Genomic DNA, 15,533 nt, shown 5'->3' with positions numbered 1-15,533 from the left:
ATTTAAATAATCCAAAAATATATTTGAAAATTGTTTGGATATAAGTTATTTATTTGATTAAGTTACCTAATCAGATTTTATATTCTTAATTTTATAAGTTGAGATATTGCTATTTTATTTAAATAAATACAAGATAGAAGAAACAGTAGAATAACATAAGAAAATTAATGATTCAAAGTAAAAAAAAAAAAAATTATATAAGTTCCCTTGAGGATTATTCAACGTGCACGTAAGTTGATCCAAACACGATGGCAAAAAAAAAAAAATGAAGGAATTCTCTCACAAGTCACACTTTCATTGTTCAATACTTCAATTTCTCTTTAGGCTTTTGTATTCTGAAATACAACTTAATTAAATACCCCGCATTATTTAAAGAGTTTTGATTCTCTACTACAAAGAGTAGAGATATATACTCCCTTATATCCCCTCTACTACGCATTTGAAAAGAAAAAAAATTCACTTTTGAGCATTGACAAGGTGGACTAGATGTTAATTCTCTCCCTCTTAAACATATAATAGAGATATATGGGAGAAGCAGAATCCTCTACCCTCACTAGTGAAACATCACAACTCTTTATGGAAAAACAACTTTGCTGTTACAGCCTATTTATAAACAAAATAAAACCTTGTCTTTAATATGATATGACCCATAAAGTCAATTTCGTACCTACCCCTTGAAATGTTAATCATGGAATATCAATAATAGCCTGTGATTACGGATTTAGGCATGTGCAACACCATTCTTTTATCAAAATATTCTGCAAATTCTATTTGATTGTCAGGCTGATGTCACACATATGCCAAAATTGGTTTTTTTGAAAGATATTATTTCTTTTCTCTTTACTGGAGAGGGAGTGGGAGTGGGAGAGCTAGACAGATGAATACATAATAATATGTAATAGCTAACACTTCATAAATAAGAAGTCAAGGGTTCAAATTTCATGGAACCTAATAGATATACTCCTCAAAGCATGGTGTAAAGTATCACACAATACGATATAATACTAGCTAATACGTATCCATATTGGATACAGTTGATATATACATATTAATACATCTCTCTCTTTTCTTTTTCAAAGGACAAATGTTGAATTGCATTAAATGTATTAACAAGTACGATACAATACTAGTCAATACATATTTATATCGGATACAATCGATACGATACATATCAGTACGTCTGTCATTTTTCTTTTCTAAAGTATACATATTGAATTGCACCAAAATGTATTCATTAGTACGATAAATGGTGACAACCTTTTATAGAGAGAGAAAGACTAAGACTAAGGACGTTTAAGGTTCAAGCCGTCATCCATCCACACCTCCTCCCTCTCTCTTTCTTCCCCTGACCTATAGGCCCATGGCCCTTGTGACTGGTTCAAGACATTTCTCAGCCAACTTGTCAACTTACCATTCAAATAAATCTTCCATTAGTTACATAACAATAAAGCTTTAACTTAATGATCCAACACCATATGTAAGGTTCACATCAAGGCTTACCCACGAGTTTAGCAGAGCAACAATTTCAAAATTATAACCCATTGGAGTTGGAGGATCCATTCGAGGTAAATTTGGTACTCAGATCCCATATTCTTCTGTATTGCACTTGGATTAGAAAGGGGCACAGCATGTATCAAAAACCTTTTTCATTTTACATATGTTTTGACTCCACCCGAAGAGGCTAAGTGGACTACAAGATGCACAGACATAATTTCCAGCCATATCTAAGAACCAAGGGATTCAATTTCAAACCCGGTTGAGGAACAAAAAGAATGAAAGAATGAAAGAATTTAAGTGGGGGAGGATACAGAAAATGAATTCACAAGAATAATACGTATACAAAAAAATGCAAAAAACAGAAAAGGAATAGCAACTTGAATAATTGCAGCTCTTCACTTATCTGAAAACCTTTGCTCCCTACATACACTGGAAAACTGCTTGCCCTTTCCTGTTCTGTATAGATATTTACTTCCCATTTCCAGCTCTGCGCTTCATATCAGCAGAAGCTGGCTGCCTCCCACTCCGATGTGCAGTTGAGCCAACTCCATTTGGTATTCTACTAGCTGGTGAAGGACCTGCTAACGTAGGAATTGAACTCCTACACACACAAAAGAGATTGAGAATCGTAGTGTTAAGAATATGAAAACTTCACTTACAGTAGTTGCCAAACAACATCTGGTTTACATGAGGGCAAACAAAGTCATTAAACAGTTACACTAACTTTTGTCGCAACATACAATACCTTATTTCAGAGCTTTTATATGCCCTGGATTGAGGTTTCTTGATCTTTGACCCTATTCCATTTGGTATTGGTATTCTGGTTGTCTTAGAATGGTTCATGTTCAAAACCATGTCCGGCTCAGATGAATCGCTAGTTGCAACCTCTAGTTCATCAGAATCGGCACTGGAAGTCATGTCAGACCGGTTTCCCTGAAGATCATAATCTTGGCTATCCTGTTTGTTACCCGTGACTCTGTTGTTTAATCTTTCTGGGTATATTTTTGGATCCAGGGGAAAACTCTGATAGAAAAGTTCAGGCAACTGGCCATTTTCGCCATCCCAATGCCCCAGTGTTTTTTCATCTCCATATAAAACTTCTTGCTTGTTCACCACGACCTTATCAACCCAATCTCCAGACCCTGTTTCCTTTTCATCCTCCTTTCGGAAATTCTTTTCAGTCCCACTGACTGGTGCCCAGGGAGGTGAATTTGTCAATAGTTCTTGTACTTCAAGGCTCTTTGTCTTCCTTGGCCTTGTCAGAGAATTATTCCTTACCTACAAAGCAAGAATATCAAACTTCCAATTTCACAAAAATATTATTTAGGGACTAACAACAGAAAATTCATAGTTTAATATGTAAGGTTAACGTTTTAAATGTTTCAACTAATTGCACATGCAAGGTTAAGGCAATATGTATTTCAACCAGAAGTATATTTTGAAGATGATGCAGATAAGTCACTTAAAGGGAAAAAGACAATTGCAGTATCTAGATCCAGATTATATTATGTTGGAACTCCCAAAAGAAAATTATCAGATGGTTGTGAACATCTTCTTGCACTCTCAGCCATCACTAATTCCGAGTTTAAGGGGACAAAAGTTATGTTAAAGTGAGCTACACTAACGACTTTGAGATTCACCATTTGCCCTTTTATTTTGGTTTGCACTATAAACTACTACTTGTGGTTTTTTGCATTGACTAAAGAAACATTCATCGGACACCAAAATGCTTGATAGGATGGAGATTTGTTAACCTGTATATGGAAAATGTAAGCATGATGCACAATTTTCTCGACTGGATTAGAAGTGAAATTACCTCTTTGTTTCCTACATCCTCCATTGGTTGCCGGCCATTGCTATGAGCACCTGGCGTATCTCCTCCAGTTTGTCTGTTCTGATGCAAAGGTGACCCACTAGGCTTAAATACTGGCGATTCGCTAAGCTTAAATACTTGTTCAGGAGAGGAGGGTTTGGAATTCTGGAGATACTCAGGTTCTCCTTCTTTCCTTGCTAATGCTGCCTTAAGAGTGGCAATCTGAAATAGGAGGCAAAAAAAAAAAAACACTCCATCAGATATAAACACAAACAGGCACATTGTGAATCATTGGTACGTGTCAAAAGGAAGACTGGATATAAGAACCTTCTCCTTGAGCTCTTTCACATCTGTAGTGTTTTTGTTTGCTCGGGCAGCACCAAGCTCAACAGTAGAAACACGCTCAGCAAACTTAAGGGTACTAATCGTCTCCCCAGTAGCATCAGGTTCAGGGCTAATGTGAACAAACATTAATGTCTTGGCTTGTCCTCCTAGAAAGAATCAAAACATAAATGGTAAGTCAAATGAAAATGTAATTCTAATACATGTAGGGGAGAAGAGAACCTTAGTTTAATACCTAGAGAATCTTGAAGTAGTTGTGTGAGTTTACTGTTCCTATAAGGGACATGTGAATTCTTTTGGGCAAGGGACGAGATCACATCGCCTAGAGCAGCAAGTGATCTGTTAATATGCTGTGCTTCCTTCAGTCTATCTCCTATAACTTCGGATTTGTCAACCCTTTCACTCCCAGCCAGGTCAACCAGGTGCATGCACCCACGAAGAACAGATCCAGATGTCACCTCTCTACCTTGAACATGAACTGTCAGGCAACTACAAATAAAGCAATAAAAAAGAATCAGTATTTAGGTGCTTTTATTCTAATAGCTGATATAAAACTCATTGTCATACCTATGAGAGCGACTACTACGGTCATTGAGGGCTGTTGAACTCACTGCACGATTCCTGTGCCCAAGGTTCATCAGTTCAAGAACATCTGATGGTGATTTAACAGGCACTAGATTTGCATCAGGTACATTTAGTCCGTTTTGTGAACTGTTACGAATTTCTAATGTATTCAATGGTTAAGGAAATTCAAATTAGAGTGAATAAAAGCATCCAACTTGCAACAGGTTTAAAGAAATAAACCAATGATCTAAAGGATATCTTTTATTAGAACCACCATCAGTAGCCAAGAGATCTCTAACTTGTTCATTATATATCTCAATCATCTGAACAGAAACATCATAGCAACAGCTATTCTTTCTTTGTTCTGAGAGAAGAAACAAATCATTTAATGCCCTGTAATTCACACCTCGAGTTTTTTCTGTAAGCTCACGTGGCCCTGTCTGGATACATAAAACCAAATTAATAAGCACAATGACTTGCACATCATCAAAACATTACATTTAGTGAACGAAATTGTTAAATGATGGAGTAAAATTTAATTTCTTTACTATTCTCCTTATGTTTTACTGGATGTGTCTCGGTGTCACAGATTAGACTTGGTACTATATTGGGCAGGATTCTTGTAGTTATTTTAGGAAAGCAATATGTGCGACAAATATGATTTTATTTGTTTCTAGACTACTAGGCTGTAATCTAGATTGATTGTAACCAGTTTAGGAAACTTGTCCTGAACTGAAAATTATGTAACGGCCATTTATTCTCTGCATGAGGTGGAGAGCACCAACCTCTTGAGCTCCCTCTCTTCTTACTTCTTTCTCCATTCTTCTCGCTCTTTCTTGTCTCCCCATCTTCCTTCTGTCTTTTAAGTTTTCTTTGCTGCTGTGTAACATGGCATTTGAGCAGTTGAATTCTGATCTTCTGTTGGAACGCAGTCTTTGAGTTTTGAGAATCTTCTAGGTACCTTCTCTTGCCAACTGCAGCCTTTGCTGCACTCTGCTTTTTAACTCTGAATCAGCCAAACAGTGATGTGAAGAAGTGTTTATTCAAGAGGGCTAGATTCCCAACCGTATTAATGGCTTCAAGGTCTGGATATGTACTATGCCTTCAACACTGGAATCTGAAATTTACTGCTGCTTCAAGACTTATACTTGCACTGAGATATGCTACTTGATGGAAGACCTTGAAGCCTACTCTGTTTTCTGTCAACAAGTATGTTTTTCTATGAAGCACGACGCCACTGTTGACGGTCTTGTCTCACTCTGAATTCTGCTTCTCAGGTGCTATACTTCCAACTCAATCTACTTTAGTTATTTGAAGCTTATTCCTGTGCTGTTGCTGCTTCTGTTCACCTAGCTACTTGGCTGTTCAAGGTCTTGTTTGGTTTATTCATCTATCCCTGCACTTCTGTTTATTACTGCTGTCATGGCTGACCCTAAGGCATCTATTGATACGTTGAATGTACAAGTTGCATCTATTAAACTCAATGGTGTATCGAATTACCTATTATAGGCCCAGGCTGTTGAAGCCTATATTCATGCATAAGGAAAGATTAAATATATAAAAATAAGACCCTCCCCAACCTGACCTCAAGTATTCCAAGTCGGCTGCTGCCCTTGATGGTTGGATAAATGAAAATTCGATTGTTAAGATCTGGTTGTGGAACAGTGTTGAACCAAACAATGCAGCTAATGTAATGTTTCACACATTATCTAAAGGAGTGCAGGATGATATTTATGAAAGTTGTTTGCAGACCAAGAATATTTCCTGCACGTCTGAGCTCTACGAAAAAAATACTTCAGTTCTCACAAGGGGACTAATCAATTAGTGATTCTTTCAGTACATATAACGGGTATCTTGAGGGATTACAAATATACCCGCCTTTGACAGCTAATCTTGACCATTAAAACAACAGACGGCAGAATTTCATGTGGCTAAATTTTTGGCGGGTTTGTGTCCTGATTATCAAAGCTTGAAAAGCCAATTATTTTACTAGAGAGAAGACGCCTTCCCTTAATGAGGTCTTCTCTCGCCTTAATCGTTTTGCCACAGTTTCATCTAAGTCTTCTGCTGTTGCCCCTACCAAAGAAAATTCTGATTTTATTGATGATAGAGGAAGAGGATCCTTTAGAGGCCGTAGTCAATCATGTGGCCATGGTTGTGGTTGCAGTGGACGAGGGACTGGTGGACAGCAATTTGACAAGTCCTCTCATCAATGTACCTTTTGTGTAAAGCCTAATCACACCATTAGCACATGTTGGGCTAAGCACAATAAGCCTGATTGGCTCATGAATTAGCTAATACTAGATTTGTTGACACTCATAGTGAACCTAAACCTAATGGCAACACAGCTCTACCGTCTACTTCTGGAGTTCCTTCCACAAGACCTACTATTTCTCGTGATGACTATGGTATGCTTCTCAAATGTCTACAGTAGCTTGAAGCCGCCACTGCTCCACACCTACTGCTACCTTAGCTCATACAGGTAACTCAGCATTCCTCACATCCACTTCCACACCATGGATCATCAATTCTGGTTCTTCTTGCCATATGAATGATAAATCTGATTTGTTTTCACCCTTAAACAGTCATGCTAACTCTTCACCTGTGATTCTTCCTGATGGTTTTACTACTACGGTGGCCGGACATGGAGTGGTCTCTCCCACAACCTCCATGGACCTTTCCTTTGCTCTTTTTGTTCCCAAACTTTCTTTAAGATTGTTGTTTGTTAGCCAGCTAACCAAGAATCTTAATTACTCTATTCCTTTCTTTCTTTCTTATTGTGTCTGTCAAGTCTACAAACAAGGAGGACAATAGTTGGAGAGCTTGAGGCAATTGGACTTGTACTATTTAAATGGCACTGGAGCTACTACTGTTTTTGTTGCACCAACTGCTGCTTGTCCTCTCTAGTGGCACTATCAACTTGGTAATCCCTCCTCGGAAAAACTTCAACTAATGGTCTTGGCTTTCTGCCTATATCTCACCTCCAATGTGAAGCGTGCAAATTGGGAAAACATCACTTATCTTCTTTTCCTACTAGTAGTACATGCATTCTTCTTTAGTTTCTTTAGTCCAATCTGACATTTGCAGTCCTTGTCATGCCTGCAATAGATTAGCATTTAGTTTTGTTGTCAACTTTGTTGATGATTATTCTCTTTTGACTTGGGTCTATTTGCTAAAAGATCAGTCATAGTTTGTTTCAGTTTTACAGAACTTCGATAGAGATAAGAAAACAATTTGATGCCGGTATAAAAAAATTTGATAATGTGCTTGAATATGTTCAAAAGGATACTTCTGAATTTTGTTTGTCAAAAGGGATAATGCATCAAACAAGTTGCTCATACACCTCACAACAAAATGGAGCGGTTGAATGTAAGATTGACACTTGTTTGATATTGTTCATTCTATTATGTTTCAGATGAAGGTTCCTAAACATTTTTGGTGTGATGCTGTTCTTATTGCTTGTTTTCTTATAAATTGAATGCCTTCTTCTGTGATGGATAATAAGATCCCCTTCTAACTTTGGCCTCCTAATGTACCCTTGTTTCCCATTCGGCTTTGTTGGATGTGTTTGTTTTGTTCATGACTTTAAGCTTGGAATCAACAAATTATCTCCACGTGCACTGAAATGTTATTTTCTTGGATATTTTCGTCTTGACCCAATTTCAAATTGTCATTTTGGAGGTTGATGTTGCCATCTCTTAAGACACCCCAATTTACTCTTCTCCAGATAATTTAAATGTTTTTTCTCCTGACAAAGCACCTGATATTCTTATACCACTTCGTCCTATCAAGAAGTCCTGACTAGTGTTGGTGTATCAATGTAGGCAGTAACGGCATCCCCTCTAGTGCTAAAGGATAGTGCAGCTCCTGATCAAGTCATCCCTGATCATCCTTTTGACACTATACAGCCACCAGACTTATCAGTCGCCCTTCATAAAGGTACACGCTTCTGCACTTTAAAACCCCTTCGTAAAGGTGCACGCTCCTTCCTCTTTGGCGATCTTGTAGAGGAGGTCTATATAGAGCAACCTATTGGATTTGTTGCTGGGGGGGGGGGGGGGGGGGGAGATCTCAAGCAAAGTTTGCAAACTTCATTAGTCTATTTATGGAGTGAAAGTCTACTCGCACATGGTTTGAAAAATCAGTTCTATTGTTACCCAATATGGTTTTGTATGTGCTACTCTTATCAGTTTGTGTTTGTTCACCACCAGACTTCACATGGAGTAAGTCTTGAGGTGTATGTTTATGATATCATCGTCTCTAGAAATGATGCAACCAGTATAGAAAATGCAAAGAATTACCTTCATCACCATTCCAAATCAAGGACCTAGGTCCACTTAGATACTTCTTAGGTTGAAGTTCTTCACAGCATAAAGAATATTAATTTGTCACAAAGAAAGTATGTGCTTGACTTACTAACTAATACAAAATATCTTGGAGCCAAACCAGTTGATAACCCTATGGATCCTCAGAAAAGTTACACCGCTACTAGTGAAGACTTTGAAGATCCTCACTCCTACTAGAGGTTAGTACGGATGCTAACTACCTAACGGTTACTAGGCCAAACATATCCTTTGTTATTGGAATTGGTAGCCAGTTCATGCTCTCCAAAGAAAGTACATTGGGAAGCAGTCTGTAGTATATTGTGGTACCTTAAAGGAACACCCAGAAATGGATTGGTCTATCACCCTTACGGTCATATTGATGTTATAGAATATTCTAATGCAAATTGGGCTAGAGCAGTTGAGAATAGACGGTCAACAATTGGATAATGCACATCTGTGGGAGGCAACCTGGTTACTCGACAAAGTAAGAAACAGGCCACTCCGCTCAATCAAGTGCAAAAGCTGAGTACAAAGCAATGGTACAAACTGCTGTAGAGTTAATTGTTGTATTATTTTTAATATAATAAAATAATAAACGTTTCATTTAAAATTGGATTTATAAGTGCGGAAACTTTCCTTTGTTTATTTTAGGAAAGTGTGTTATATAGTCCCACATTGGAAACCGAGATGTCGGAATCCAAGTTAATTAATAGGTACTGCCTATTAACTTTGATTTAATATCAAAAGACATGCCAATGCGTGTGCAGTGTACGAGCGAGGACGGTGTACCGTCCGAGAGCGCTCGCGCACGCGCAGCGTGGGCAGTGGGTTGTTTAGGCGTTTTTGGCGCACGCACTTAGCACTTTGCACGCTTCGAGCGAGATCAGATCTGAACCGTCTATTTTGATCAACGGCAGATCTAGGGCGATGGAAGTAGGTCCATAAATGTCATCTTGATGGTTCAATCTGGACCGTTAGATCGTGCGGCCGAACGATCCAACGGCTCAGATCTGAACATTGGCATTTGTATCCCTACAGGGAGGTGCACCCATACGAACAGAGTCATGAACTGTTCAGTAGAGGCACCTCAATGTCTATAAATCCTCTCTAGCTTCTCAACAACAGAAGATAAGAAAATCCGAAGTTTTCTCTGTTCTGAGTTTTGTCTGTGCTTTGCAAAACTCGGGAAACAACCTTGAGTTTGGGCTTCTTTGTATCCTGGGAGACAGTTCGCTGGTACCTCATAGCACCTTACGTGAGGGGCGAATTACGTCTTAAGGACAGCGACATAGTAACGTGCCTAGAAGCTTCAGCTGTCATACTGTTATCTCGTGCTCCTGATTACACCAGTTTTTATTTTTTCTAACATTAATGTGGCTGAAATCCCTCCTTCTGGAGGTAGGACTTCCTGTCAGCAAACCAATGAAAGTGTTTTGCTACAATAAGCAGCCATCTACATTTACATTGCAAGTAATCTGGTGTTCCATGAGTGAGCAAAACACATTGAAGTTGACAGCCATTTTTATACGTGATGCTGTCCTTAACAGAAAATTTGTTTGCAAGAGAAAAAGAGGTGGGAAGGATAGACAGGTGGGACCCACCGGCAGTGGGGTGGGGGAATAAGAAAGGTTTTTGTGGAAAAGTTGAAAATATATGACAAGTGAAATGATTTCTTTTTCATTCCCCTCCTTATACCACAAAGTCCCACGTAAAAGCATAGGACTTTTAGAAGAGATGGGGTAGGAAGTGTTTTGCCACATAACCAGACAATTCCCTTAAATTATTAAGGATTATCTCCCCGTTATCCCACCTCATCTAAACAAACCAACCCAAATTTTGGTACTTAGTGGAAAAGCTTACTTTTTCCCAGCTCTTTCTCCTATCCCACTTTATTCCATCAAAAAAATGGCTGTAAAAGAAATACCTAAACAGCATTTGTTTCCTCTTTAGACCAGCTTCATGATATCTTCACCAAACCTCTTTTTGGGCCTATCATGAAGAATGGTTGTTCCAAGCTGGGAATGGGAGACTTGTATGCTCCAGCTTGAGGGGGAGTGTTAAAAGATGGAATAAAATTTAGTTTCTTTACTTTTATCTCTATGTTTTACTGGATCCGCCTAGGTGCCGCAGATTAGACTTGGTCTTATAAGGTCAAGATTCTAGTATTCATTTTAGGAAAGAAATATGTGGGACAGATATGATTTTCTTTGTTTCTAGAGTACCAGGGATGTAATCTAGACTGATTGTAACCAGTTTAGAATTTCCTAAACTAAAGATTATGATTGTAGCCAGTTTAGAAAATATTTCGTAAACTGAAGATTATGTAATGGTTACTTATTTTCTGCATGAGGCAGAGGGCAGCAACCTCTTGAGCAGGTGTCTTCTCACTTCTCTTTTCCATTCTTCCCTCTCTCTCTCTCTCTCTCTCTCTCTCTCTCTCTCTCTCTCACTATCTTCCTTCTAATTTTCAGAAATTTTTTTTTTCTTTTTTTACCCATGTAACAGAAAATAAAAGGAACCAAGTAACTGCATCATAAAGAATAAATGGATTGCTATGTACATCCATCCACTGTTAGGGTGTCTTACCATAGTATGGGTTTTCCCTGATCCTGTCTGGCCATATGCAAATATGCAAACATTGAAACCATCAAGAACTGATCGAATTAGGGGCTGAGTATCTGAGAATACTTCCTCTGCAATGGAATAGAAAAAACAAAGGCAGTTTATGAAACTCTATACTGGGAAAAAAGTGTGGACCAAAAAAGAAGAAGAAGAAGAAGAAGAAAGAAAACTAAACAGAAAGGGACCTTAGTGACCTTGAGATGCAGTTGGACCAAAAACTTTGTTGAAAGCGAATGTTTTACGTCCCTCCTTTCCATATTTTGAAGGAGTTACGATTGTAATACTCCCTTCTTCTATACGTTCAACAGAGCTCAAACGGTTTGGTTGCCCAGTCAAGAAGGGTCTGACTCGGCAGTAGACCCTGATACTTCCTAATAATAAGGAAAACAAAAAAATAATAAATCTCTTTTCAGGGAAGTAAATAGATTATGATAATGGAGTAATGGTGGTACTCAAATAAAAACATTACCTTTTAGGTCTTGCACTTGATTATATAGTTTACGGTTTTCCTCAAGAACTCTATGGTATCCAGAGGAAGCAATAGCTAGAGTCTGCATGTGTCTACCTGTTGAGGGATGGGATAAGTTGAAGATCAAAGAAAATCTTGGTTGCTAAAAAGCAGAGGAAAAAAAACCAGAAAAACTCCTTTTAAGTCTCACCAAGAACATTGTACTCCTCAAGGCACTTCATCTGCATAAAGTGCATCCCAGCTTTTGTGGTAGAGAGAGTCTGTCTGAGCTCCTAAAATCATTTGAAATTAGTGCATCAAGTTGCTTGTTTGACGAGTTTAATGCAACACTATATCAAACTTATATTACCCTCAACGAGTACCTGAATAGCACTTTGTTGCTGGCCAAGAAGCGTCTGCTGCTTCAATTTCTGCTTTTTTAACTCCTCCTGGCGGTAAGATTTCTCCTCATCCAAGGATTTGATATTGTTCACAGTTACCACATTCTCATCATCTGTATGCACCTTCACAAGGGAAGAAAATTTTTCGTTCTCATCATCTGTCTCCACCTTGACAAGGGAAGATAGTTTTTCAATCTCATCATCTGTGTCCACCTTCACAGGGGAAGATAATTTTTCATGAACCACTGAATTAATAAACATAAAAAACTTGCATAATGCATATCCATATGAGAACTCATTTCTTGCATTTAATCATATGTATTTGAGAAGTGAAGAGGAGAACAACATACCTTCACTTCATCGGAAGCAGTCTTTAAAAGGGCTTCGTTCCCATCAACTTTGGTCAGATCATCTACAGTTGTTTTCATCTGTTGGATCATGAAAGCCCTTACTTTGATATTTAGATAGAAAAAACAATTGACACAGATATTTGAGCCTTTCCAAATCCGTATGTATTTGAGAAGTGAAGAGGAGAACATACCTTCACTTCATCAGAATCAGTCTTTAAAAATGTTTCGTTCCCATCAGTTTTGGTCAGATCATTTACAGTTGTTATCATCTGTTGGATTATGAAAGCCCATACTTTGATATTTAGATATAAAAACAATTGACACAGATATTTGAGCCTTTCCATATCCATATTCCCAACTCCCCGCCCTTATTCAGGATCGGGGACTGACTTATTCATATAATAGTACAGGTCATATAAAAGAAAACGTACCAGCTCATTTTGACATGCAAGGCGTCTTTCAAACTCCTCCATAACCTTACTTAGCAATGACTCCACCAACTGTTTCCAGCAGAAACAAGAATATGGTTCACTCTGAATTAATCATAATTAATAAATCATGGATATATCCATGAACAGAAGAAATTCTCATGTTCAGATAAATTATAGCATGAAAGGAAGAAGCCATGCTTATTTAAAACTATATTTTATACATTGAACAAACACAGAGGATAAAGAACCAAAGCATGCCATGACTGCAATGCATCTGCTTTTCCCAAACTCCACCATGATTCTGGACCATCCACCATAGTTTTCTGACTGTTCAATAATCTTACGGTGGGAATCCTTTAGTGGGGTATCAGCCTGGGAAGACTTAAAGGTGTGAGTCGTGATTCATGACTATGAGTCCCCCACATATGTTCTCAAGGGCCAGCATACAACAGCAAGATGCATTTTCCTTCTCATTTCTACATTAAAGTTACAAGAGAAAGAGCTCTTACCGCTGGAACTTCCTCAGGATTCTTGCCTGATAGAACTTCACGTACAAGCACACTGACTGATTGAGTGGATTTCTGCAGATTAAATTTTGCAAGAAATTGAATGACCGTTATAGTTTGTGTATGGCAAAGCAAGTCTACACATGACGCCAAATAGCAAAGCTTACCAACCATTTCAGTAAGAGCATTAGCAAGATCACCATATGAGCTTGGTTCGGTGGATAGACCATCCTGGGAGTTTGTCCCTGGACAATTTGATTGGTTCCTTGTCAACGAGTTTGTAAAAAGTTCAGAATTTTTCCTTACAACGTATTTCCCAGTGATGGCAGATTTGAAACTTCCTCCAGATTTCCACACTCGGCTTCCGCCAAACTGTTTAGAATCACTATAGGATTTAAGTGCCAGAACACAGTTTACAATCCGTGAAGATTTCCCTCCCTGGAAGTTTAAGAAATGGCAGAAATTAGAAGGGCTAGAAAAAAATATATATTGTAATTTCATAATATTATGCATACTTAATGATATTGTCCCGTCTTTTACAACTGTAGAACTTCGATTTGCAAGTAAAAATTGGTTCGACATCAGGAAAACAGATAACAGGGAGGAAGGATGGAGGAAAGAATTATAAGAAGCCCGCTGTGGAACTATTTATCTAACAATAACAAAAACGAGAACAAAAAAGTTCACCTGTTCCAGATCGGAAGCGTCAAAGGTAGGAAGCCCCATCACCCCCACACCTGTGAGGAAATTTCTCAAATTTTCGAAGTACTGATATGCTGATAAAGCCGCTCCATCAGGGACATTAACAGCATCAGATGGACTTTCTATAACCTGTGAATAATTACGAAGAAGAAAATAGATAAACAACAGAGGGGGAAGAAAGGATTTCACACCAGTAAGAAACAAAGCATTCATCCACCAACCTTTGGCACTGCACCAGGTTGAACCTTGTTAAGAACATTGCAGAGGATGATTCCACTTCGTAAACCAAGCCTAAATTCATCCTCAGATGGTTCAGCAGGCAAATCTTTAGCTCCAACCAAACCGACCGTTTTCCGCAGCCACTCCGCAGCATCATATCTTCTTTGTGCTGTAAAACAATGCGCTAATCAGATAGGAATAAACATTGAAATTGAACAAGGCATAGGCATAACAGAGGCAAGATAAGCGTTGCTAAGCCCGTGCTTAGCAAGGCCGTTAAGAACATTAACCAATAAATGACAGAAAAACTGGCACTTTTGTGCTGAAAAGGAAATGCGAAATCGAAGAGAAATGAAATAGAACAGAGATAGTATCAGCTGCATAAGTAAATTTAAATGAAAACTGTAAACAAAAAGAACAAGCCGAACTTTATCATAATTCTGTTTACAAAGAGAAACAATAGAAATAGAATCCACATTAAAAAGCGCATATACCTGCTTCCTCCGCTTTCCTTGATGCTAAATCAGTGTCGCAAAACCGAGTTCCATGCTGTTGCAGAACATCATCCACAACAGAAGTCACAGAAAATGAAATCATCCCTTCTGTACTCATTTCGAAACTAGAAAGCAATAACTCTTAAGCCAAAATCAAACTTCCTGCCAATTAATGCTTCCGATTTTAAAGGAGGAGCATAAGCAGCACGAAATTTCAAACCTCCACGATCTCCAAGCAACAGAATGCAGAAATATTCCCACAATTAATATTTTTCCAGAAAACCAATCGTGTAATCTTTCCTCAGGTTCTTCCACAGATCATTGAACAAAAAAATACAAAAATCCGCAGAGCAGGAACCGGAGAAGAGATTGAAAACCAGTTGAACAAATGGAATGAGAGAAAATTGCAGATAAGATTTTCCAATTTGCTTCTTTCTGTTCAACACAATTTTCCCCTCAAACCTGAAAGCTCTCTCTCTTTCTTTTTCTCTCTCCCTCCATTTCATCGTTCTAATATTGCCATCAAAAGCACAGCACACCAAACCTCACTCCGAACCTATCGGCTCGGAAACTGAACGGTTTCTTTTTCTTCAGACTGTATCTGTAATTCTGTATGGCTGCGGAAAAAGCTAGACCTATTTTTATCTTGGTACGTTTATCGATCTTTCAACCGTTGGATGCGAATCTGGAAATATCATTCATTTGCTTTTTTATGAAAATAGAAAATAGTCAAACGGTTAACGACCTAACCTCCCATGAGGAGATCTTGGGTTCGCATCCATCCGGGCGGCACAGATATTAGTAATATTCTCCCTAATA

At 38.3% G+C, this 15,533-nt stretch overlaps 1 protein-coding gene across 1 annotated transcript; it reads right to left on the bottom strand.

The window, feature by feature from the left end:
• Positions 1–1,242: 1,242 nt before the first annotated feature.
• On the bottom strand, positions 1,243–15,235 carry LOC149019583 (kinesin-like protein KIN-14I). Its single transcript, XM_089153558.1, has 20 exons — positions 14,715–15,235; positions 14,223–14,389; positions 13,987–14,130; positions 13,471–13,737; positions 13,303–13,374; positions 12,794–12,862; positions 12,554–12,631; positions 12,363–12,440; positions 11,995–12,225; positions 11,823–11,904; positions 11,633–11,728; positions 11,358–11,534; positions 11,128–11,234; positions 4,475–4,656; positions 4,220–4,381; positions 3,888–4,141; positions 3,638–3,801; positions 3,314–3,532; positions 2,243–2,775; positions 1,243–2,098 (listed from the first exon to the last, which is right to left on the bottom strand). The coding sequence occupies exons 1-20, from the start codon at positions 14,830–14,832 to the stop codon at positions 1,966–1,968; spliced, it is 3,333 nt and encodes a 1,110-aa protein (XP_089009684.1). The 5' UTR covers positions 14,833–15,235; the 3' UTR covers positions 1,243–1,965.
• Positions 15,236–15,533: the final 298 nt, after the last annotated feature.

This window comes from Hakea prostrata, chromosome 4 (assembly GCF_041222555.1).
Source record: "Hakea prostrata isolate BN-2017 chromosome 4, UWA_Hpros_2, whole genome shotgun sequence".
Taxonomy (NCBI): domain Eukaryota; kingdom Viridiplantae; phylum Streptophyta; class Magnoliopsida; order Proteales; family Proteaceae; genus Hakea; species Hakea prostrata.
The sequence above is the reverse complement of the archived record's forward strand: the minus strand, read 5'-3'. Positions and strand labels throughout refer to the sequence as shown.

What these genes read in the sequence shown, in the direction of transcription:
- LOC149019583 (XM_089153558.1), bottom strand. Translation starts at nt 14,832, where the DNA reads ATGAGTACAGAAGGGATGATTTCATTTTCTGTGACTTCTGTTGTGGAT. An exon ending in CTGATTCTGATGAAGTGAAG is followed by an intron (nt 12,441 to 12,553) that starts GTATGTTCTCCT and finishes ATGATCCAACAG; the next exon opens with ATGAAAACAACTGTAGATGA. An exon ending in CGTAGTAGTCGCTCTCATAG is followed by an intron (nt 4,142 to 4,219) that starts GTATGACAATGA and finishes CTTTATTTGTAG; the next exon opens with TTGCCTGACAGTTCATGTTC.